The sequence below is a fragment of the Sapajus apella genome, unplaced genomic scaffold (assembly GCF_009761245.1).
Source record: "Sapajus apella isolate SASKATOON/1434 unplaced genomic scaffold, GSC_monkey_1.0 scaffold30, whole genome shotgun sequence".
In the NCBI taxonomy this organism is placed as follows: Eukaryota; Metazoa; Chordata; class Mammalia; order Primates; family Cebidae; genus Sapajus; species Sapajus apella.
In genome coordinates this window covers 15,359,346-15,385,668 of record NW_022436970.1, presented here as the reverse complement: position 1 = coordinate 15,385,668, position 26,323 = coordinate 15,359,346, and the positions used below count along the sequence as shown (strand labels likewise).

Genomic DNA, 26,323 nt, shown 5'->3' with positions numbered 1-26,323 from the left:
CACAGCTCTTCCTGGCTTTCAGCCCCAGACATTGTCTCCCATGCCCGTGTGTGTGGCTTCCTTTTCGTAACATGACATGCACTTCAAAACTGTGAATTTGTTTGTGCGTTTGTCTGCCTAATGTCTGCCTTTCCAACTAGACCGGGGGGCATGATAAACTTTTTCTGTAAAAGATCAGGTAGCATTTTAGACTTTGTTGGCCATACAGTCTCTGTTTTGAGATCACTCCAGGTGCTGTGTGTGTGTGTGTGTGTGTGTGTGTGAGAGAGAGAGCGAGAGAGAGACAGCATGTGTGTGCAAATGTGTGTGAGCATGTGTTAGTGCATGTGTGTGAGTGTATGCATGTATGAGTGTGTGAGCATATGTGTACATGCATGTGACTGAGATTGACAGTATGAGTGAGCATGTGAGAACATGTATAAGTGCATGCATGTGTGAGTGTGTATGCATGTGTGTGACTGCATGCATATGTGCGTGTGTTTGAGAGCATGTGTGCACCATATACACCATGGAATACTATGCAGCCATAAAAAAGGATGACTTCATGTCCTTTGCAGGGACATGGATGAAACTAGAAACCATCACTCTCAGCAAACTGACACAAAAACAGAAAACCAAGCACCACATGTTCTCACTTATGAGTGGGTGTTGAACAATAAGAACATATGGACACAGGGAGGGGAATATCACACACTGGGGCCTGGGGGATGGGGGGCTAGGGGAGGGATAGCAGGGGGTGGGGGACTGGGGACGGATAGCATTAAGAGAAATACCTACTGTAGATGACGGGGCAATGGATGCAGCAAACCACCACCATGGCATGTGTATACCTATGTAACAAACCAGCACCATCTGTACATGTACCCCAGAACTTAAAGCATAATAAATAATTTTTTTAAAAAGAGAGTATGTGTACACATGGATGTGACTGTGGGAAATAGTGTGTATGTGAAAGAGTATGTGCTTGTGTGAGTGGGTGACAGCATGTGTAAGTGCATGCACGTGTGTGTGTGCACATTGTGTGTGTGCATGCATGTGTGAGTGAGGGTATGTGTGCACATGCATGTGATTGGGATAATATATGAATGTGTGAGAGACTGTATATGTGAGCATGTGATGGTATGTGTAAGTACATGCATGTGAGAATGTGTGCACGTGTGTGTGCACATGCCTGTGTGAGCATGTGTGTGAGAGCATGTGTATGTGCGTGCATGTTGTATGTGTGTGTGTTAGAGCATGTGTGAGTGAGACTGCATGTGTGTGTGAGTGTGTGCATGTGTGAGAGGGAGCACATGTCAGCTTATGCATATGAGGAGGAAACTCCTCTTGCACTTAATATCTTAGTACTTAGGGGGACCATGTCCTGAGAACCTCAAGAATTCTCTGGACTTGACTTAGCCCAGGATTTGTAGTTTTATTTTTGCTGGTGCCTGTCAGGAGGAAATCTTGTCATTAGAACATAATAGATGAAATTAATTTTTCCAACTCTGATGGAAGTCTTCCCTGTCCTTGCCACTCCAGTTTGTTCTGTACGGTGACCAAGATTATCCTTCCAAAATACAAAGTCGTGTGCACCCCTCCCTCCGTCAGCTTCTCTCTGTGTTCCTCTCAGGGACATGTTTATGTCACAGGCATTACCGAGAGCCTGCTTTGCCTGGGGAATCGTGCTGGGTACTGGAGTGACAGACGTAAGCATGACGCCACAGTTTCTGATTGCCACGTTTCAGTTCCTTTATGCGTGTCACTAAGGCCACGTTTCAATACAGATTCGGTCTCATTTTTGGTCACTTTCCCGCCTGCTAGACTGTAGTCACACATTTCCTGAAACATCCCCATTGTCACGCCTCTGTCTTTCTCCCACTTCTATAACATCTTTTCCACAGTCTATTAGAATGCTTTATTCTCTCTCTGGCTGTCATAAAACTTAGCAAATGACTTGTATAGAGATGATCACGTTTTGCTATAATAAATTGCTTTTTAAATTGATGCGACTTGCTACATTATGCATAACCTGAGGGCAGAGATGTATCCTCTCTATGATTGTATTCAAGGGACTAAGTAGGGGACCCGGAGTAACTTAGTAAAATTTGGAGGAATTGCTGGATTGACTTATTTACAAAACAGAAATAACAGATACCTACCTCTTCTGACTGCATCACAGAACAACTAGAGGCACAGATAATATAGATGTGTAAGCTTTTAGAAAATATAATGCCACATAAATACAGGGTGGCGTCATGCTTGATTATATGTTCACATTGCAAGTTTGTTCTGATTATCATTACATCGTTGATTTTACATTCACCGAGAAGTTCCCACATTAGATACTCATGCTGAGTAGTTGACGCTAGCTGATACACTTTGAGACTGAGTCACATGTGAACTTCAGGGTTGGCATTAGGTAAAATTGTCTTCAGCAGTTTCTGCTCCTACTTTTCCCAATTTTTACTCATCTTCTATTTTGACGCTCTTACCAGGGTCAAATGCATTTATACAATTCCCCTTTTAATAGGGGCATGCTTTTTACACTGACATGCTAATATGTTCCCAACAAGTTCTTAAAATTTGAACTTTTATTTTACAAGATAAAGAAGAGAGCAATGATGAACCTAAAAAATAAATCCTAGTTTGATATTGTACTACAATTATGTAAGATATAACCCCTGGAAGAACCTGGAGGCAGGCACCTCTCTGTACTGTCTTTGTGACTTCTTGTGACTCTATAATTATTTCAAAATAAAAAGTTAAATCACTCACAATGATAGATCTGCATGTGCCCACCATACTTTTGTATCTGACGGGCTTTTGATCTGTGTTTTGGTCCTCACCAAAGCAAATGCCTGAGGTCAGCAAGGAGGAAGAGGTGAAAGGAAGGCCATGGACGGGCTGTCAGCACTGGGCGGAGGAGGATCCCTCCACGCACTTCAGCCTCTGCCTCATCTTATGTGATCATTGAGGACTTCCTTGTTCCATGCACACACCACCTTTCAATTATTATTCATATTTTTACATCTTTATTTTAGTTTCTGCCTCCTCCCCGTAGAATGTTAATTTCTATCGTGGCAAGAATTTTTTTTATATTATTGTATCCTCATTGCCTACAGCAGAGTTGGGCACAGAGAATGCATGCAATGCATGTTTGTTGAATGAATGAATCCTTGCAGAAAATGAAAGCTTGAAAACAAGATGACTGGTTCCCCGAGAGAGAAATAACTCAAATCTGCCCATCCTCATAAGAGAGCAAACCTGTCTTTTAAGCTAACACCTTTTTCCTGTGTTCATACTCTAGAAAAAGAAGACACGACTGATAACATCTGAGAGGAAGGAAACTACATTGTGCTGAGCCTCTGCATGTCAGATTATAAAAAGTAATTTTTTAAAATAGACCAGCCTTTTGAACAGTTTCCAGACATGGATTATCCTACTTTCCTTTTGGCTCTTCTTCATATCTACAGAGGTAAAGATCATCTTTATATCTTCGTTTGAAATTTCCTGTTTTTGTTTGTACGGTATGGCATATTCAGAATTTACAATGCTCTTTAATTGGCGAGGATAATTTCTCACTTGTTGAGAAAATCTAAAAGTTATGTTTTCCAGTTGTCAGCAGGCTACCTTTTTAGATGAAGGCAGAAACTAAGCCTTTACTGTGATCTCAATGTACTATTTTGCTGAAACTTCAAAAGCTTAAGATATTGATTTAGTGTTTCCATCATTAAGACTAACAGAATTAATGTGATGTTGTCTATTTCAGCTCTATGTGAAAAGGTGCTTTGGCATACATCAGTTCCCTTTGCTGAGAATATGTCCCTAGAATGTGTGTATCCATCAATGGGCGTCTTAGCACAGGTGGAGTGGTTCAAGATCGGGACCAAGAAGGATTCCATAGCCATTTACAGCCCTACGCATGGTGTGGTCATAAGGAAGCCCTATGCTGAGAAGGTTTACTTTTTGAATTCAGCGATGTCTTCCAACAACTTGACTCTTTTCTTTCGGAATGCCTCCAAAGATGATGTTGGCTACTATTCCTGCTCTCTTTATGCTTACCCAGAGGGGTCTTGGCAGAAGGTGATAAAGGTGGTTCAGTCAGGTAAGGGCAAGGTTTTAATTTATTTCTATCCCTTTTTATCCACCTACAACATTTGGTAATGTAAAGCCAAAGTAGAAGCTATGGAATGCTTTCTCATATTTCTGTGGCATTCTCCAATGCCATTTGTAGATGCTTTGATGTTACTGTTTCAAAGGAGCAATCTTGGGAGCGTGTTTCATTTTTCTGAATGTGCTGTCGTGTCTGAGTAGAAGTGTCTTTCAAATCTAATGTAGTAGGAGAAAGCGCATGTTGTCTTAATGATAACCTGGGACTTGATTAAACTGATGTTGGCAATGCACTGGTTCAGGATCCTGATGCCTTCCCATCAGGGCTTTAACCCAGTGACGTGGTGCCATTCCCTTCTGATGAATACTCAGCACTCACGGATGTTCAAGGTTCTTCCTACAGTACTGAAGCTAAGTTTACTAGTGAATCCTGGGCAAGAGTTCAAAACCTGACCCCACTCCTCCCTTCCCTTCCCCTCCCCTCCCTTCCCCTTCGCTTTCCTGACATAGTCTCATTTTGTCACCCCAGCTGGAATGCAGTAGCATGATCTCAGCTCACTGCCACCTCCAGCACCTGGGCTCAAGGGATTCTCCCACCTCAGCCCCGCAAGTAGCTGGGACTACAGGTGTGCACAACCACATGATATAGTTTGGCTGTGTCCCTACCCAAATCTCATCTTAAATTCCCATGTGTTGTGTGAGGGACCTGGTGGGAGGTAACTGAATCATGGGGGTAAGACTTTCTTCTGCTGTTCTCGTGATAGTGAATAAGTCTCATGAGATCTGATGGTTTAAAAAAGAGGAGTTCCCCTGCACAAGCTCTTTCTGTTTGCCTGCTCCCATCTGCGTAAGATGTGACTTGCTCAGGCCGGGCGCGGTGGCTCAAGCCTGTAATCCCAGCACTTTGGGAGGCCGAGGCGGGTGAATCACGAGGTCAAGAGATCGAGGCCATCCTGGTCAACATGGTGAAACCCCGTCTCTACTAAAAACTACAAAAAATTAGCTGGGCATGGTGGTGCGTGCCTGTAGTCCCAGCTACTCAGGAGGCTGAGGCAGGAGAATTGCCTGAACCCAGGAGGCGGAGGTTGCGGTGAGCCGAGATCGCACCATTGCACTCCAGCCTGGGTAACAAGAGCGAAACTCCGTCTCAAAAAAAAAAAAACCCTAAAAAAAAAGATGTGACTTGCTCCTCTTTGCCTTACACCGTGATTATGAGGCTTCCCCAGCCGTGTGGAACTGTGAGTCCAATTGAACTTCTTTCTTTTGTAAATTGCCCAGTCTCGGGACTGTCTTCATCAGCAGCGTGAAAACAGACTAATACACCACGCTAGGATAATTCTATTTTTTTTGCAGGGATGAGGTTTCATCATGTTGCCCAGGCTGGTCTTGGACTCCTGAGTTCAAGTGATCCAACTGCCTCGGCCTCCCAAAGCGCCAGAATTACAGGCATGTGCCACCATGCTTGGCCCTGGCTCCATCTTTTGCCTCAACCAAGTTTAGCTAGAGAGGACACTTTCTTCATAAATTGTGAGCTGTGGTGGCAGAAAGAACCTAGTGATCCCTTGGAGTGGTTTCTGATTTATCTACCAGAGATTGTGGTTTTGTCCTTCTAGTGATGACCACATGAACTGGTTGTAGTGTTGATAGTCATCACTTTCCATCAACCTTGTGTTAGTTGCTCAATCCCTCTGAATCTCAGGTTCCTGAACAGGAAATTGGGTTAGTAGTACTGTTCGACTTGTTGAATGGCCTCGGAACAATATATTTAAAGAACTTGACCCATGGTAGTTAGAGAATGACACGTCGTATTATTATTTCCTATGCTTGTGATCCAAAAGGGCTAATAATGGAATTGTCAGATATTAATGACAGTCTAAAGAAGGGAATATTTTTGGAGCCGTGTGGTTCTTGTGTGGTGTCTCTGAAATTATACTCCATAGCTGTATAGAGAAGAACATTATGACATCTGACATAATAGTGCTCTATTTTTAAAGGATCTATGCTCTAAAAGAACAATTACAGAATTATATGAGGAATATCAAATGGTCAGGAGGTAAGAAACCTCTTCATGTGTTTATTTTTCCCTTTCTCTTTAGGTATAGCTGAGCTGAAGACGAATTTTGTGTATATAGCTGAGGCTTATAGAGTGTCAATTTGCAGTGTTTCTTTAGTTAAATGTTTATTTATTAAAGACTCCATTTCACCGTGCAAGTCCTCATTTACTGTTGTATGCAGACACCTGTTAAATCCTGCGTGAAAGTGTTTACTGTGTAGTTCGCTTTTAATCAGTCAGGCAAGTGAAGTAGAAGATTGGCAAAGCTTTTAAAATAGAGGGAGCCATTGGAAACAAGGCCTGAACCACCAAGGCTGGAACAGGATACACCTCCACTGCTGCCTTGTGTAGCGGGCCTTTAAAGTTTGGGTTCCAAATGAGCTGTTTTGGTTTCTGTCATGGTACAACCAATTGAAAACAAACAGCTGAACCTTTTCTGAAAGTTCAGGACAGAGGATGGAGCTAACCTGTAGAGAACTAAATGATGGTTGTTATGTAGAGGTAGGATTTTTAGCATCACATATGAGTGGTTTCATGAATATTTCCTATTTTTTTCATCCAGATTTGTTGTTCTGCTATTTTTTGAGATTAGGAAAAGAGAGCTTTCCCCTTCATGGGACTCTAAAAAAATACAATGTGGAGATTTTCAGTGATTTATCAGTCAGAGGAAGGGGTACCAGCTGCCCATCTAGTTTGAATCCTTCATGATGGTGTCCTTAGCCATGTGTCATTGCTGTTGTTCTGATCGTTTATATTTTAAAGAGCAGTTCAATGCAATGGGCCAGTAAGGGTGTTCCACCCTATTTTGAGAGTTGGAGGGTACACTTTTTTTTTTTTTTTTTTTGAGACGGAGTTTTGCTCTTGCTACCCAGGCTGGAGTGCAATGGCGCAATCTCGGCTCACCGCAACCTCCGCCTCCCGGGTTCAGGCAATTCTCCTGCCCCAGCCTCCTGAGTTGCTGGGACTACAGGCACGCGCCACCATGCCCAGCTAATTTTTTGTATTTTTAGTAGAGACGGGGTTTCACCATGTTGACCAGGATGGTCTCGATCTCTTGACCTCGTGATCCACCCGCCTCGGCCTCCCAAAGTGCTGGGATTACAGGCTTGAGCCACCGCGCCCGGCCGGAGGGTACACTTTTTTAAGGAAAGAAAGTGAGTTAAAAAAAATTAGTTGTATTTCAGAATTAACTTAAATGTGCTTAAAATTTTCTTCTGTGTTTTGTTAACAATGTACTAGGATTGCAAATATTGTACTTTTGTATACTGTAAAGTCGGAATTGAAAATATATTAAATAGTAAAAAAAAAACACCTCAGACTTAGAGTCTAGAAATCTTAGTTTGTATAATAGGTCATAAGACCTTCAGAAGGATGAAGGAACTGGGCCCTATGCTCTGTAAATATATTGGTTTCGCCATTTACTGATAGCTTATTACGTGAGGAATTTTCCATAGTCTGGATCTTCATAGACATCCTCCTTGAATCCCCTGTGTGCATCTGAACATTTGTATTGTCTGATTCTACGGGTGATTGAAGTGCAGTGAGGTCTAGTGGCCTTTCCCAGGCCCCAAGTTTCACCTGTGTCCCAGCAGATAAAGTTGCAAATTGATCTAACTGTCAGCCTGGGGGACATGGGAACCCACCAGGGCCCTCAAGGAGACCTTGGTCATTGCACCTCCTGTCAGTGCTACCCCCCACACCCAGCTTTCAGCCTAAAGTTGAAAAGCAAACAGGACATCTTATTCTGAATAAATGGTACTACTAATACAAAGTTATTTAAAAATATGTGTTCCTCCCAGAATAGGCATTCCTTCATTAGCAATTGATTTAGAGAATCTAATGGTAAGAATAAGTGCATTTATTTTGACCTAGTTTGTGAGAAAATATGCAGAGATGACTTGGGAGGCAACATTTTCAAGGTAGCCCTTTCTGGCAGAGTTCGTGAGGTCGTGGAGAAAATTACTGTCACCTATGTGTCCCTGGATATATTAGTCAGTTAAAACAAATATAGTTGTATTTACAGAAATACCCCCCAAATGAGTGACCCACTCAGAATGCTCTGCCACCTGGTGGTTACTGGGTGCCTGCTTTGTAGGAAGCAACTGAGTGTCATTTCATTTAATTCTTAGGAAGCACCATCGGGAGGTAATGTGTTCCTGTGATATGACAGAAGATGCTGAGGTGGTAAACTCACTTGTCCAAAGTTCTCAAGCTGCCAAGTTACAGCACCAAGGTGTCCCCAGTTGATTTTTCTGAAAAGCCAGAGAGCTTGACTCCAGCAGAATAAACCAGGAAGGGTCAAGGTAGAGAAAAGTCATGCTGGACTTTGAAGAATTAGAAGGAATATTTTAATTAGAGAGGCTGGGGTGAGGAGAAGAGAGAAGACCCAGAGAGAAGGGTGTCGTGGGGGTACTGATGGCTTACAGAAGTGCATAGTGGAGGTGAAAAGTGCATGCAGGAGGCAGAGCTTGACCCTCTCTGACTAGGGTGCTGGGTTTGGATAGGATGTGGTTTTTGGGTTCTGAGGCTCTTTGTACCCACAGAGGTGGCCTGAGAGGCAGACTCCCAGGAAAGGAAGACACTGTGAGGATGGGACTCTCTCCGTGCCCGCGCTAGCAAAGGGGCTCACTTATGATACTTTAGAGTCTCAGGAAAAGCTTTAGTACTGTAGATTCTATGCTTAAAAAAGAAGTTGCAGCTCACTAGGGCAGCGGAATGTCAGAAACAAACCTTTCATTGATGTGCCTAATGGAAGTTTGACTACCATCTGTAACGCAGACCGGGGGCATCTCTGAATAGTTTTTAGAGAGAGACACAAAATAAAACCAGATATTTCTTTCACCGCCTGGAAGATTACACTGGCTATAGCCTTCTAGAAGGGTAAGAGTTTGCAGGCCGGGTAAGCAAATAGGCATCTATATATTGGAACCCTTACATACTGCTAGCAGTAGGGTAAATTGATATATTATTTTAGTTAGGCTTCTCCAGAGAAACAGAAACAATGTGTATGTACCTGGAGATTTATTATAAAAAATTGGTTCATGTGATGTATTAATCTGTTCTCACACTGCTATGAAGAAATACCGAAGACTGAGTAATTTATAAGGGAAAGAGGTTTAACTGACTCACAGTGCACTATGGCTGGGGAAGCCTCAGGAAACTCATAATCATTGCGGAAGGAGAAGCGAACACGTCCTTCTTCACATGGCAGCAGGAAGGAGAAGTGCAGAGTGAGGTCGGGGGAAAGCCCCTTATAAAACTATCAGATCTTGTGAGAACTCATTATCACAAGAACAACATGAGGGTAACTGGCCCCATGATTCACCTACCTCCCACTGAATCCCTCCTACAATACATAGGGATTATGGGAACTGCAATTCAAGATAAGATTTGGGTGGGGACACAGCCAAACCATATCATTTTACCCTGGCCCCTCTCAAATCTCATGTCCTCACATTTCAAATACATATTTCAAAATACAACTATGCCCTTCCATCAGTCCCCAAAAGTCTTAATCCAGCATTAACTCAAAGTCCACAGTCCAAAGTCTCATCTGAGACAAGGCAAGTACCTTCTACCTACAAGCCTGTAAATTCAAAAGCAATTTAGTTACTTCCTAGACACAAGGGAGGGTATAGGCATTGGATAAATATACCCATACCAAATGAGAGAACTTGGCCAAAACAAAGGGGCTACAAGCCCCATGCAAATCCAAAATCCCATGGGGCAGTCATTAAACCTTAAAGTTCCAAAATGATCTCCTTTGACTTTATGTCTCACATCCTGGGCATGCTGATGCAAGAGATGAGCACCCATGGTCTTGGGCAACTCCGCCCCTCTGGCTTTGCAGGATATAGCCTCCCCTCTTGGCTGCTTTCACAGACTGATGTTGAGTGTCTGTGGCTTCTTCAGGTAGGTGATGCAAGCTGTCTGTGGATCAGATTCAGATTGTGGGGTCTGGTGGACAGTGGCCCTCTCCTCAAAGCTCCACTAGGGAGTGCCCCAGTAAGGATTCTATGTGGAGTATCTAACCCACATTTCCCTGCTGTCATGCCCTAGCAGAGGTCTTCCATGGGGCTCTGCCCTTGCAGCACTTCTGTGTGGACATTCACATGTTTCCATATATCCTCTGAAATCTAGGCAGAGGTTCCCAAACCACAGTTGTTGACTTCAGTGCACCTGCAGGCCCAAAACCATATGTAAGGTGCCAAGGCTTGGGGCTTAATCCCTCTGAAGCAACAGCCTGGGCTGTATGTTGGCCCCTTTTAGACACGGCTGGGACATGGGCACCAAGTCCCGAGAGGCTGCATAAAGCAGGGGGGCCCTAGGTTTGGCCCAGGAAATCACTTTTCCCTCCTCGGTCTCTAGGCCTGTGATGAAAAGGACTGCCATGGAGATCTCTAACAAGCCCTGGGGACATTTACCCCATTGTCTTGGTGATTTACTGTTGGCTCCTCATTACTTATGCAAATTTCTGCAGCTGGCTGGAATTTCTTCCCAGAAAATCAGATTTTCTTTTCTGTGGCATTGTCAGGCTGCAAATTTTCCAAATTTTTATGCTCTGCTTCCTCTTGAACGCTTTGCCAGTCAGAAGTTTCTTCTGCCAGATACCCTAAATCATCTCTCTCAAATTCAAAGTTCCACAGATCTCTGGGGCAAGGGCAAAATGCCATCAAACTCTTTGCATAGCAAGAGTGAGCTTTACTCCAGTTCTCAACAAGCTCCTCATCTCCATCTGAGACCACCTCAGCCTGGACTTCATTGTTCATATCACTATCAGCATTTTGGTCAAAGCCATTCAACACATTTCTAGGAAGTTCCCAAATTTCCCATGTTTTCCTTTCATCTTCTGAGCTCTCAAAACTGTACCAAACTTCTACCTGTTACCCAGTTCCAAAGTAGCTTTCACATTTGTCGGTATCTTTAAAGAAGCACTCCACTCTTTGCTGTATTAATTTACTATATTAATCCATTTTCATTCTGCTAATAAAGACATACCTGAAACTGGGTAATTTATAAAGGAAAGAGGTTTAATTGATTCACAGTTCAGCATGGGTGGGAAGGCATCAGGAAACTTATCATGGTAGAAAGGGAAGCAAATATGTCTTTCACATAGCAGCAGGAAGAGGAAGAACGAGTGCCCAGAGAAGGGGGAAGCCCCTTGTAAAACCATCAGATCTCATGAGAATCAACTCACTATCATGAGAACAGAATGGGGGAAACTGCCCCCATAATTCAATTATCTCCACCTGGTTCCTCCCACAACACATGAGGGTTATGGGAACTACAACTCCAGATGAGATTTGGTGGGGACACAGCCAAATCATATCATATAATTATGGAGACTGATAAGCCCAAATTTGCGGTGTGGGCTTGCAGGCTGCAGACCCACGAGAGCTGATGATACAGATGAAGCACAGGTCATCTGCTGCAGAATGCCCCTGTAGACCGGCTTGGGGAAGCCAGTCTTTTTGTTGAATGAGGCCCACCTACATTATGGAGAGCAAACTGCTTACTCAAAATTCACCAATTTAAATGTTAATCTCAGCCTCACTCTTCAAATTGACACATAAAATTAATCATCATATCTGTTTTGGAAAATGATATGGCATTAGCTAGTTAAAACCCCAAATCCTATGACCCAATAATTCTACTCTTTGATATCCAAGAGATCTCTCACTCTAGGGAAAACTCCTGACAATATTTACAGCAACAGTTATTGCAATAACAAAAAATTGGTAACAACCCAAATACCCGTCACCAGTAGGAGGGAAAAGCACACTGAGGTCTGTTCGCTCATTAGGATACTCTACATCAGTCACATGAGTGAATTGGCACTTTGCTCACCAACACGGATGAAGCTCATGAACTTTGTATTAAAAGAAAAGAGAAAGTTACAAAAAATAGGTAGACTAGGGTTCCTTTTCTTTAAGGTTTTTAGAAATATGCATAATTACACAATATGTTATTTGCAGATATAAACATAGGTAGTAAAACTATACAGAAAAGCAAAGTTCAGAAACATGGGTAGGTGGGGGATAAAATAGAATCAGGAAGGATTGAAAGGGTCTTTAAGGCTCATAGTCAGGGTGTTTTCTTTATACAGATGTTTTCTTTCCTATTTGTCTCCAAATGTTTTAGAAGATTTCTTTTCTTTCTTTCTTTTCTTTTTTTTTCTTTCTTTCTTTTTTTTTTTTTTTTTTTTGAGATGGAGTCTCACTCGGTTGCCCAGGCTGCAGTGCAGTGGCATGATCTCAGCTCATTGCAACCGCCACCTCCTGGGTTCAAGTGATTCTCCTCTTCCTGTGTAGCTGAGATTACAGCCCCATACCACCACACCCAGTTAATTTTTGTTATTTTTATTAGAGATGGGGTTTCACCATGTTGGCCAGGCTGGTCTCAAACTCCTGACCTCAGGTGATCCAGCCTACCACAGATTCCCAAAGTGCTGGGATTACAGGCGTGAGCCACCTTACCTGGCCAAATCTACTGATTTCTAATGGTAAAAACAGATGCAATTGCAAATTTTGAGCAGTTCACAGGCCTAAGGTAAGAATGAGATCTTCATTCTGATACTGCCTGGGGGTCAGGTAGAGGTAAGTTTCAGCAATGATTCCAAATTTTTATGATCCAAGTACTAAAAAATGATGATTTTAGTGAAAAATATGTGAAATTAAGAGACCAACTTAAGTAGGAAAAGTAGAAATAAGTCTGTTTCAGGTGTATTAAATTGTAAAGTAGCGTTTGACCAGCTGACAATTGAAATGATGGAACAGCAAACCCGAAGAAAGCTCAGGATTGAAAATACCCAAGTTGAAGTCATCTGAATGATCACCCAGCATGTGTGAACAAGAGGGCTAACTAAGAAAGTACCAGTGGATGGGGGCAGAAGTCTAAGGTCGTAGCTTGTGGCTTGGTGGTTGGTCGCATTGCAGTGTGTTAAAGAAGGCATTCATATTAAAGAATGTACAGGGAATAGAGAAAGGAGAGGGAGAGCGAGGGGAGGGAGAGGAAAGCACAGAACAGGCAAATTACTGATGTGGGAGCAGAAGACATGTAAAACTCACATTTACAGTAGAGGGTTAGATTTTCTTGCTCCACACATGTAGGTACTTTGTTTTGGCCGTATCATATGTTTTCTGACTCCGTGATCTCCCATATTCCAGTCCATTTATCTCAACCTGGGCACAGGAATGTTCCTCACTTTTTTTCTTTAAGAGTCTCATTCTCTCCCAGGCTGGATGAGGCTCCTTATGTCCCGTCCATGCTCATTCTTAGAAGGCTTTTATCTCCATACCCTTCAAGGTCAAGTGTTCTCTATCCAGGTTTCTAGCAGCTGACACAGCAGCCAAAGTTTTCATTCATTCTTGTGTATATCTGCTGGCTAGTGGCATTAAAGAGATTCCTTTAATATTAGGGGCCCTAGAATTGATGGCAGTTCTGGGAAATCCTGTGATGAAAGGGATTCTAAAGATCATGCTGGCCTATATATTAGTTGATGTCAGTGTGGCCAGCATTTTTTCTAATGCTGGGGTGTAATCTCAGCCTTTAAATTTGATTTAAAGCTTGGGGAGGGGGAAGCTTTAAAAACTCTCAAATCTGGCTTTTATAAATGGGTGCGATTTGCAGGAGCTGAACCCACTTATCCATTAATTTACTCATCAAGTCTTTCCTGTGATCTACAATGTCTCATGTAATTTTCAGTGGTTTGGAAGTTAGAAAAACATGGATCTTAGCTCTAAATGGAATGCAGAGTATCGGGGGAGAGAAAAGTTGTATATCACAAATTATTATTTGGGCAAAACAAAAAAGTCCTATTGTAGTCTAGAGGATAGAATTTACTTTTACCTAGGAAATTCAGGGCAGAGTCACTGAAAAAGTAGAATTTGAACTTAACCTTGAAGGAGGCAATTCAGAAAATCTGTACATTAAGATTAGTGGACACTATTCCAGGAGAATTGCTTTGGAAAATTATCTAGAAAGTAGACAGCCCTGGCTCCAGTGTGACCTACTTTGGAAGATAATTTTCATTGTTCAAAAAAGACTCCAACAACAAAACAACAAAAGCATCTAAAATTGAACCAACACATGGGATTGATCAATAAATTAATGCAATTTATTCTGGTTTACAATTCATGGCTTGGTTGACATGTTGAATTACTGCTTCAAAAGGCAAGGGAAGCCAGATGTATTATGCAATTGCATTGTACAACATATCTTAAGGTATTTGCATGCTTTCATTTCGGCTTTTGTTTTGCCTATCCCAAATTCAGAAGGAAGGAAGAAAACGTATGAAAATGACACTATTAATGACAAGTGAAAGTGATGGTGGAGGAGACTTGGTCTGAAAGGCTATTGCTTGTCAAAAAAAAATTTCAAACAAGGTTAAGCAGGCCACAGAGAAAGAGTCTTCCTTATTCTCCTGTTACAAGGCTCACCAATTCCTGCCAGCTTGTTTAGTCTTTGTGTAGATTTTTTTCAGTTTTGTCTATCATATGTATTTCTATCACTTTTTATTTTCTTAAGTGAGATGGAGAAATTAGAAAAAAATCGTTTCAAATCAACTGCTTAGAGAATGAAGTCATAAGCTCTCTCATCAGGCCCATTCTAGAGAGCTTAGAAATAAGTCATAAAAGTTTTATATATCTGTGTGTATGTGTTTATGTGGGCACACACACACACAAGACTAAAAAATGTTACATTTTAGCAGTTTTTCATTTAAAGAAAAAAATATTAAATAGTGCCTATAAGGAATCGGCAAGGGATGAAACAGAAACATTTTAAAAGCTTAGAACCGTCACTCTATACTGAAATAAAATAGCATATAAAGAAGGCAGATGATAAAAAGCATTTTAAGACTCACAGAAAGCAAGGTTATGGTCACTGCACTTCTCAAGGGTGAAGTAAATGGGAAACTGAGAGTCCGGTGGTTACCAGAACCCGTGCCAAGGTTGTTTTTATCAAGTGCTTTCCCTGTGCTAAGCCCAGGAAGGAGCAGGCGCAGGAACACATGTCACCGTGGGAATCAACCCTTAGGCTTTTGGGTAAAGCTCTATAATCAAAAATCAAAAAAAAAAAAAAAAAAAAAAAAAAGAGAAAGTTTAAAACCTCTCTAAAGCAAGATAATGCGAAATTTTTATACACAATTGAATTCAGCAGTTGAATGGCTGATACAGTGGAATTAACATACAGGCACAGGTACATGCTTGGGTTTTGGGGGAATAATACTGCCCGTCTTGATGCTTGGGTCTCTCTCTACTTCCTTCACCTACCTTTATGCCCTGTGAGACATCCCAATCTTTGACATTTCTAAGCTATAGCAAAATCCAGAGGAAACTCTTACTTTGGGCTTGTTGTCAAATGCACTCAAGCAAGCCAGAGCAGGGAGTGGAATTGGCTGCCATCTTTGCGTGCAGCCATTTTGTTTACTTACACTACCTAAGTAAACGTGAAACTGTACCCTTCTTATAGTAGATACTTACATTTTCAAGATGATTGTAGGGTAGGGGTATACTTGGAGAATTGATGGAGAATGGGCTACAGCTGAAGCTTTGGACAGTGATTCTCCTGTGACCCCAGAACATTCTGTGAGTCAAGCTGGAAATGACACAGTTCTTGGTTTTTCCTCCTTCAGCTTTCAGTGATCAACACACCTCACACCTTTACCACAACAGATCTTCACCCTGCATTGAAAGCAGCTGCCAACCACAACATGAGGAATACATTTCCTCTTCAGAATGGGTGTTGGTGGTGTGTGGGTGCCAGTGCAGTGTGGGCACTGCGGCCTCACGTATGAGTAAGAGCTGGTGTCCTATAGTCTTCAGGGCCCGTCAAATAACTGTGGAACATGTTCAGCCCACACACGTTGAGACTCCTCCTCGGACCATCTCAGCTTCTGTGATCTTTTAAAAAATTCCTCACTTCAAAGGTTGAGAGCTACAGATAGTGGGCCTTGTTCTCCGGCACTTGCTCTGGGAAACTTCCTTATAGGATTAGTGAGTAGGTGTGAGTGACCTTCAAAAAGGCAGAGGCCCTATAGGAATTTACCCATTGACAGATCACATTATGAACTGAAAGTAAGACTATAAACTGCATTTTATAAAATAAAAAATATGAGATTTGGAATATTCAAAAGCAAGCAAACAAAAAGTAAATAAGTAACCGAAGCAAGTCAGAAAGCTCATGGCTTATAAAACTCTGTTTTTACTGATGCCTGGGGCTCCTCTGTGGCTTTCTCTATGAGTTAATGCTGTCCTGTGATGGTTTAGGTAGCGTCGATAAAAAGATCTGGTTTCTAAGTTATGGTTTTTGTTGCTGGTTTTGTTTTTGTTTGGTTTTATGGGGAGTGGAGGTTGCAGGTAGAATGGCTTTTTGTTTCCTTGGAGAAAATGGTAGGAGACTATTTCTGAAGACATTTAAGATGTTGAAACTGTTAAGAATTTCAAGACCATCAAGTCAACCCTTCAGGGATCAGTGTGAAATTATTCCCCCAGGCAGCACCTCTTCTACTTACTCCTGAGCAGTTTTAATTAAATAACTCAGTTGATGGGGCTTCTGGCACTTCCCTTGAGAGATTATTCACAATCCAATAACTCTCAATGTGAGAACATTTTTCCTGACTTCAGCTATTTAACCAACTTACACTTTTTAAAAAGTCTTCGTTGTAATCTGCCTCGAGAGAAAGAGCCATGTTTCATAGGATATGGATATAAGGAGACTTCCAAGGATGGAGCGGTAATACATGCTATTCATACTTACTAGTGTTGTCAATAGCTATGTGCATCATACCTGCTGAGCTTAGTGGGGGCAATGACTGTGGCCAAACAGAATAAAACCTGGGTGTCAATTCTGGAAGCATCTAGGTGCACCATTTAATGAGCAGAATCCTAAGAAACTTAACATTCTCATTTTAGCAGATTAGCTCTTAAGAACATAGTTGTTCCATTTCTTGGCCAGCTACATAAATTCTATATGCTACCAACACTGATATTTCCAGAATTGCTTAGTGAAGGGGTGGGTGTATGTGTGTGTGTGCATGTGTATGTATGTCCTCTGTGTGGACAGGATCATTTCCTTCATGATATAGAAAGAACCCAAGACTAGAGCAAATTTTAGGTCATTTTCCGAATTCATTTCACTAATATAGTACATTTATTTCTCTTTGCAAAAGGGAAGCTGTAGTTGAACGTATACCATTTTCATCTGAGAAACTGCCAAAGAATTCAGTTGTCATATTGGTAATGTCAGTATATGTCCCCAAAAGAGACCCTTTGTAAAGTCCCATTAACTCCTGACATCATATTTCTCAAAATATCTCTATTATCTTTTAAGAAGCATAGTTACTCATTTAAGTGAAATAAAGAATATTTAACATAGGGCTTATAACTTTACCCTTTTATTCTCTTTAAATCCTATAAATGTTTTCGGAAAGAACAAACATTTAATATGATGAAAATACTTTCAACTACTAGCATTGTGTTTCTTTGTGCTTGGCACAAAGTTTGAATTTTCATTCTTTACATCCCTGACTATTCTGTTTTCAGTGAAAACAGCAGAATTGAACCAAACCTTGTTGCTCAAATGACACAGAGGTATTTGAATCTGCTTTATTGGATGAATGGTAATAACAGTAATTTAAAAATCTGTGTAAATCTTTTCTAAATCTGTTGAATAGCTATTATTGTTTGCTACGAGGAAAAGAAAGAATGTATGCCTATACACCATGTAAACACGTGGGCCGGGTGACCTGACCGCAATGCAGGGTGGAATTTGGAAAGTACCTTACAGCAAGATTTGGGGAGTTGGGAGGTGACAGAGATTACTTCCGGTTTGGGGAACCCATGGCCTGGAAGTCTAGGCGTAATTTGGATGAGGGGATGAGGGCTGGCAGGAAGAGGGAGGAAGTTCTAACAGGAAAGTGCATCACAAAAGACATCACATACCAGGGAGATGCTCTTTGTGTTTGAGACACATGAAAACAAATTTGGCCAGAAGCTTAGGGGAAGGTTAGGGAGTGGAAGGTCCAGATTTTGCACTTCATTTGGTTGTTTACAGTAAAGTTTTCAAACAGTGAAAGTCTCCAGTTGGCCGTGATTTGGAGCCATGACCCTACCAAAGCATGGAGGGTAACGTAGAGGTAGGAAGGTAGAAAGACAGGAGGCAAGGAAGCAGGCAAGAAAAAGGAATGCCTGTGACCCTGCAGTGAGGGGACGGTGCCCCCACCGTGCAGCCCACCGCAGCAATCTTCATGCATTACACACCAAGAAAGCTCCCACTGCAAGTTTCTCCTTCCCATTTTCTCCCCTCTCTAATTCTATAAATATTTATTCAATGTCCGTCATATGCTGAGCCTCACATAGGCCTCACACAGGCCCAGCATATGACGGACATTGAATAAATATTTATAGAATTAGAGAGGGGAGGCACATAGGAGAAATGTCCCAGTCCCTCATCTTAAGCTCAAGGCTCCGTGCGACTTGATGCTTGCATTGTTTGGGTGCAGAGGACAGAGATGGGTGGAGTTTGGAGGGGGTAGTGACAGGGTATGTGTGTCCTGTTGGAAGGAGTGTTGTGGAATGAAAGAAGAGGGTCATTAAGGAGCTTCAGAGATCAGAAGACACTAGACCTTACTCATGGGGGAAGATGAGAACAATTGAAGGGTGATCGTGCTGTTAGCTGGATGGCATTCCTGCTGGAGGGGAATCATGCTAATGGCACAAAAGCAAAGTGAGGCTGGTGTGTTTGAGAACTGCAGGATGCATCATAAAGCCTGAATAAAAGCTAATTTAAATGTGCAGTGGTACCAGGTGGTGAACTTGGAGGGGTGGGTAGTGGTGATAAAGAAATTTGATGTGTGATCAGCAGGAGCTCCAGATTTTTGCTTAGAAGAGGGGGCATTCTGCACACTTGATTTAGAACTGCATTTTCACAGCAAACAAACATGCTTACTTAGATGCATTTTCTTTGCAGCAGGATGGGAGTAGGAGCTTTACTTCCCTCTAGTTACATTGTTGTGTCACAAATGTACACTGTTCTAAGATATTTTAAAGTTTGGTTTTAGGCAAGGGGGAACCATTAGGAATTTCCATTAGTCTGCATTTTAGAAAGAGCACTCAGACGGGGTTTAGAAGAGAGATTGGAAGCAAGAGAGGATAGAGGAAAGACACGTCAGGAGAAGTGTTTTCCCCAGTTTATTTGTTGAAGTTGCAACTCCGAATATCTCAGGTGACTGTATTTGGAAGTAGGGTTTTTAAAGAGATAATTAAGTTAAAATGAGGCCATTAGGGTGGGATCTAATCCAATCTGACTAGTTTCCAAATAAGAGGAGATTAGGCCACAGAGGTTCCTGTGGAAACCAAGGAGAGAGGCCTCAAAAGGAATCAACCCTGCTGGAGCCTGAATTTTGGGTTTCTAGCCCCCAGGATTGCAGTAAAATAAGTTCCTGCTGTTTAAGCCTTTTCAGTCTGTGGCACTTTATTATGGCAGCCCTAGCAAACTAATGCGGAGGTGATGGTAATAAGTCAGACAAGAGATGAAAAAGAATTAAACTAAGGCAGCTTAAGTGGGGATAAAGCAGATGGGGCATATTCAGGGTGAATTTTCTTCCGAGTGTGTTCTTCTTTATTCTGATTTCTTCCCTCCTGAAGATTCAGGACTTATATTTTAAAAAACTACTACAGCTGCCAGAGCTTTGGCCCAGACGTTGCGGGACGACTGCTCCTGCCTACTTGCTTTGTCAGGGTTTCACTGCTGGCTCTGTCTGTCTCTCTACCTCAATTTGTCTTTTTTGCAGTGCACACGCCTCCGTCTTCCCTGGAATTGGTATACATAGTTGTTCTGTAATCTATGTCTGATGCTGAAATGTTAAAGTAGTTCTGTCTCTACTGTCAGTTTTTTTTTCTTTTTTACTCAGTTTTTTTTTCTTCCTGTCATTGCTTTATTTTCTTATGTTCATGGTAATTCTTCACCGTGTGCTGCTCCTAGTCTTTGATAAATCCTTCTGGGGATTCTCTGAAGCCTCAAATGAAGTGGGCTTCATTCTCAGAGGAGTCGAGACCTGGATTACTTTCAGCCTGAGCTTTACGGAGCACCCATGCTATGGGAATTTAGGTTGTACATCCACGTGAGGACCGATTTATGCTTAGAACTACTCAAGGATTTTCTTTCTTTCCCTTAGTCACCTGGGGGTGCAGGTGAGGGCACGCGTATTTCCAGGTCACTGTTACCACGAAGGAATATCGCTCAGAGGCCTTGAGAGGAGGAAGGTCTTCGTCTTAATTCTCACCTCTAGTAGGTCCTGGGTTTTGACACCCGTTTCCTTTGTGTTGTATGAGGTTCAAAAATCAGAGTTCGTGTTTGCGTAGGTTGGCCAGGCATGCTCAGGGCAGAAGTGGCTTCTGTGTCCCTATCTCCCAAGTTTTTCACTTTTACCTGGATTTTTCCTGGTGGTCCCTGTGTTGTCAGGGATGTGATGCTTTAAGATTTAAAAGAAGTATTAATCCTACATATTTAGTTGTTTTTAGTAGGAAGTTTGGTGATAATCATGGAGCCTGATATTTCATGGGAAATAGAAATAACCATATTTCTAAAACATAAATTTGCTTCTTTGACAAATCTGTCCTGCCCCCAGTCTTTCTCATTTGAGTCAATATTCCCACATCTTAAAAACATAGAAGTCATCTTTTATGCTATGTTTCACCTCATTTTTCACATCTAAGTGGCTAGACTTGCAAAATACACACCTCATATCCATTTATCTCAAACTATACTGCAACAGCTTTCATTCAAAGCACTCATCTTTCACTTCTTTGTATTTTAAAAAAAGTATTTGTCACCTAGATGCTTTTGCCTGAAAGTCTGATCTGACTAATGTAGCCCATTGTCTTCACAGAAATGATGTATCCAATACCCCAGTTTTGGGACTCTTCTCTAGTCCCGGTAGGATTTTTTGTCTAATTGCTCATGCTCACGGTGTAGGTGAGAGGTGCCTGACCTCCTTCATTCTTGATCACCTCCAGAGATGGCATGCAGCCTGTGGAGTTTCCACATTTCTGGGAATGAGCAGACACACACACACACACACACACACACACACACACACACAGAGAGAGAGAGAGAGAGAGAGAGAGAGAGAGAGAGAGAGAGAGAGAAATGGTAGATTTCATAATATATTAGATGTTGGGTGTGAAATAGAAAAGGGATTCAAGAGTGGCACCAGGTTTTACTTGGGATCCTGAGTAGATGGTGCTGTCATTGACTGCATTAGCAAGAATGAGATGAGAACCTCTTGAGTGGGGTTGAATGGTTTAGGTTTAGACAACCAAGTGAAGCTCTCTAGTAGGCAGGAGGATTTTTAAATCGGAGCCCAAGAGAGAACTTGGGTTGGAGATGCAGATGTGGTAGTCACGGGTGTGTACGAGTGTGCACAGAGAGCTTTGGCTAGTGTTCCTTCACATTTATAACCACCGCTCATTGAATGTTTATTATGTGGCAGCCCTGGGCAGGGCTCTAAAGGTTTTACATTGATTTTTTCATTTAATCCACACCATATCCCTATGAGGTAGATAGCATTATTAATACACAATTTAAAAAGTGAAATTGAAAAAGAAAGCGCGGACAGACTATGGAGAATATAGGGAGATAAAGGACCTAGCACATGAGAGTGACTTGATAAAATGATGTTACAAGTACGTGAAGAAATCAGGATGGAAGGGGTGTTACTAGATTCAGGGTATCCTCATGATCCACACCAGAGTTTGCAAACAAGTGGCCTGTAACACACATTCCATCTGACCAACACATTTTTGGAAGATCAGAAACACTCATATACACATCTGGATGGACTATTAATACTGCCCTGAGTTTTCTGCTTGGCAGCATTTTCTAGGCTGGGTGGCACCACCTTTTTGAAAATAATACATTCTTGAGTCACCCACAATCCCCACTTTTTCCTGTTGTTATATCTTTGACTCCGGTCGTTTTCATGATCTTCCCAGACCCTCTGGGAATTTGTCTTTGCAGCTCTCACCTACCTAGTTAATCTTGTTTCTTGAAAGTGCTGTTCAAGATCTTCTAAGACTTGGTCCTTGTATACCCTCCAAAGTCACCTTTGGGTGCCTTTCTTTCAGTCAAACATGGTTAAGTGCAAATTCCCTAGGCATCCTCTGCATTTCTGAATTGTAGGTGGTTTTGCTTGTTCCTTTTCTTTCCCTTAAATACTCTTTCACTCTGTATACTACAGACCAAGTATCCCAAATCAAAAAATCTGAAATCTGAAATGCTCAAAAATCCAAAACTCTTTGAATGCCAATATGATGCTCAAAGGAAATGCTCATTGGAGCATTTTAGATTTTAGATTTTTGGATTTGGGATGTTCAGTGGGAATGATGTAAATATTCCAAAATCCAGAATAATCCCCAATCTGAAAACTTATGGTCCCAAGTATTTTGGATAAGGGATACTCAAACTGCACTCATCCAACAGCTAAGGAAACATTGTCCCGCCATTAAAACAGAAGGCAATATTTCCTACATTCTCCCAGATGTTGTTTGTGGCTACCTTTTTATTGAAGGTCTTTTATTTTCCTCGCATTCCATCTAGTGATTACCATTCCCATCTCCCTCCCTCAGTGCCTCCTCTCCTGAATGAGAGCAGGCCACATCCCATTTCCCTCTCCATGAGCCTAATCGTGTTGGGAACAGGGCTTTGCACTTAGGAGACATGCTCAATAAAAAAGCAAAAGAGTTAGGGAGAAGGGAGGGGAGTGATAGAACATCCTTAGTGCCAGTCCCTGGTCTGTACAAAGGAAAGCTGTCAATTCCATATGCGATTAAGTAGGACAGAACAACTGCCTATGAGTACTTTCCAGGAAGTGAAAAGTATTCCCTTGGGTGGTAACAAAGGTTTATAGCTCATCATATGTGAAACATGGTTTGAAGTATATTTGGGTGTGAATTTGTCTTTCTAAATGGTTAGAAACTTATTTACCACTTTTCTGCATATTTCATAGCTTAATGAGATTCTTCAGTAATTCACCCACTAGTTTGTTACTTTACCACTCAGAATGGTTTAGTACAATTTGCAAGTTTTTGATAGGGATGTTTATTAGCATATTATTTGTAAATATATTATGTGAACTTAGTACACTCATATTCATAGCAGCATTATTCACAACGGCTAAAAAGAGGAAGCAACCCAAATGTCTATGGAGGAATAAATGGATAAACAAAGTGCAGAATATTTACAGTGTATATCAATAATGTATATATGTACATAAAATATATGTAAAATGCAGAATACATACAATGAAATAGTCTTCATCCTTAAAAAGGAAGAATATTTGAACACTTGCTACAACATGGATGAACCCCGAGGACATCATTTCAAATGAACAAAGCCAGTCACAAGACCACAAATACTATATGATTCCACCTATATGAGGTACACAGAGTAGTCAGATACATTGATACAGAAGGTGGAATGGTAGCTGTAGTTGTTGGGGTGGGGTATGGGAGAACAGGTAGGGTTATTATTTTACAAGAGATAAAGAATTCTGAAAATTGGGTTTACGACTGTGAATTTACTTAACACTACTGAACTATACATTTTAAAAGGGCTAAGGTGGTGTGTGTGTGTGCGTGTGCGTGTGCGTGTGCGTGTGTGTGTGTGTGTGTGGTGTTTTAGTCTGTTCAGGCTGCTATAACAACATGCCTTAGATGGGTTGTTTATAAATAATAAAGTTGTATTTCTCACAATCTGGAGGCTAGGAAGTCCAAGACTAGGGCATGAGCAAATTAACTGTCCAGTAAGGAGTTGCTCTTTGCTTCCAAGGTGGTACCTTCTTACTGCATCCTCATATGCTGAAAGAAGGCAAGGCAGCTCCCTTCAACATGTTTCTTAAGAGCACTAATCACATTCATGAAAGCAGAGTTCTCAAGACTTAATAATGTCCCCAAAAGCACCGTCTCTTAATACCACCACAATGGGGATTAGGTTTCGGTATGAATTTGAGGAACACATTCAGATCATAGCAGTGAGTTTAGTTCTAAAATTATTTCATGGGAAATTTCACTGTTAACAATTCTTTATTTAGAGAAACTCATGCCATTTTTTTTTTTTTTTTGCTTTTTGTCTTCATTACAGTGAAAACAAAAATGGATTTTTTGACACAGAGCTTTGAGTTCTGGTCCTGCCCTTCTCCTAACTCATCTGGTGACATTTGCACAGTCTCTTCATTTTTCTGAGCTTCAGTTTACTCATGTATAGAATGTACTCATGCATAATATGTACTTTAGAGGAGGCATGAGAGCTAATGGGATAATATACAAAGATCCTCTATAGTACTTGGCACATAGAAGGTGCTCAGCACATGGTTCCATTGAGTTCTCTTCCCATGTTACCTGAAGGATGAGATACCTTGTGGAGTCTGAAACTTCAACTCATTCCAACTAAAACATATTTAGCTGTTACCACTTGCCGGGCACTCCATCATGAACTAGAAATATTAGGATGAATGAAACATTATAGCTCCTGTCCTCCTCCCTATCATATGTAAGTAGACATTACATCATTGTATGAAAAATGATCTCATAGGGATAATCCGGTAAAGGGGACTCTCAGGGTCCTTAAGATGACTGTTGTCATTCCTCATTGTTCAACCTGGATGGAAAGCATGTCTGACAACTTAAAGAAGTAGGAGTTAGCCAAAGAAAGGGCAGGGTGTCCTCTGCAGTAGGAACAGCATGTGCAAAGGTCCAGAGAATAAAGAGAAAGTGCCAGAAAAGCAGCCCGTCATTCTGAAGCATAATGTAAGAGGTGGGAATGGGATAGATACAAGCAGAGAGGTAGGCAAGGACCTGGTGCTAAGTGGTTCTTCTTCTTCTTTTTTTTTTTTTTTGAGATGAAATATGGCTGTGTTGCCCAGTCTAGAGTGCAGTAGTGTGATCTCTGCTCATTGCAACCTCCACCTCCTGGGTTCAAGCAATTCTCCTGCCTCAGCCTCCTGAGTTGCTGGGATTGCAAGTGTGTGCCCCCATGCCTGGCTAATTTCTATAGTTTTGGTAGAGATGGGGTATCACTATGTTGGCTAGGCTGGTCTTTGAACTCCTGACCTCAGATGATCCACCTGCCTTGGCCTCCCAAAGTGCTAGGATTACAGGCGTGAGCCACTGTACTGCCTGCTAAATGGTTCTATGTGCTGTAGTGAGAAATGCATACTCGCTACAAGAGGACTGAGAGTTTATTGAAGTCTTTTAATATCTTGAGAGAGAAATCAGGTTGATCATGTTGTGGGCAGTCGTTCATGTGGGAGCAAGACTGGAGTGAAGGAGGCTGGGCAGGAGTCTATTTTAGCAATACAGTGAGAATGGACCAGAATAGGGGCAATTTGGATACAGAGTGTAGACTCCGTGTTTGAGAGATGTTAAAAAGTAGAGTTGACGGGATCCAGCAACTGATTGGATGAGTGAGAAAGGGAAGAGGTGCTAGGAAGGGACACCCAGTTTCTGAATAGCAGGGAGAACAAAAAGGAGCCAGTTTGGAGAGGGAAATATGGTTTTGGAATATCTGTGACTAGAAAGTGGGGAAAAAAAGCTTGAAAATCTAAATGAGTTTTTTCTTTTGGTTCTCTTTGCCGTGTGACTGATCTACTCGGGAAATTCTAGGAGGTGAGTTTGCACTCCTTTTCTTTGCAGAAATCATGCTGCATTTGGTTATGCACCAACTACTTGTCCCAGCACATTCTCCCAGTTTTCTAGACATAGCAGTAAGACTCACTGGCTTGAATTTCATGACCTATCTAGAGTTCCCCTTTTGGATGGCACCAATTGAAAGCACACTCATTCTGAAGCATGGTGGCCATGTGCAAATATCAGAAGTGCATTTTGTCCAACAGGTTGTCTTACAGCACCTGCAAAGCAAGATGAGTGGAGGATTTTAATTCCTGGTGAGAACGTTTTTTTCAGTTCATGAGTTAGGTCAAAGGCTTGCCATTTATTTAAAGTAATATATGTTGCCTATTTGTTCTAATGGAAAATTTAGGAATTCTCTAATAGGTTTACTCCATACAGATGAAATTGAACAGTCCCTTTAGTGTCCTTGTTACTCTATTCACCAAAAAACTTATGTTGTATACGTTGTTTCCAAATGCCACCCAGTTTTTCTCCCTGTTTTTCTCATTTT

The 26,323-nt window shown here is 41.6% G+C and overlaps 1 protein-coding gene across 8 annotated transcripts in view; it reads left to right on the top strand.

Moving 5' to 3' along the window:
• The window catches only part of CD226 (CD226 molecule), a 141,847-nt gene that overhangs the window by 12,753 nt on the left and 102,771 nt on the right, over nucleotides 1-26,323 (top strand). For all 8 annotated transcript variants that reach the window (XM_032293884.1, XM_032293877.1, XM_032293882.1 and 5 more), the window contains exons 2-3: nucleotides 3,290-3,457; nucleotides 3,752-4,087. In XM_032293884.1, the coding sequence (XP_032149775.1) occupies nucleotides 3,412-3,457; nucleotides 3,752-4,087 (382 nt within the window). In that variant the 5' untranslated portion in view covers nucleotides 3,290-3,411. The remainder of the gene's footprint in view (nucleotides 1-3,289; nucleotides 3,458-3,751; nucleotides 4,088-26,323) is intronic.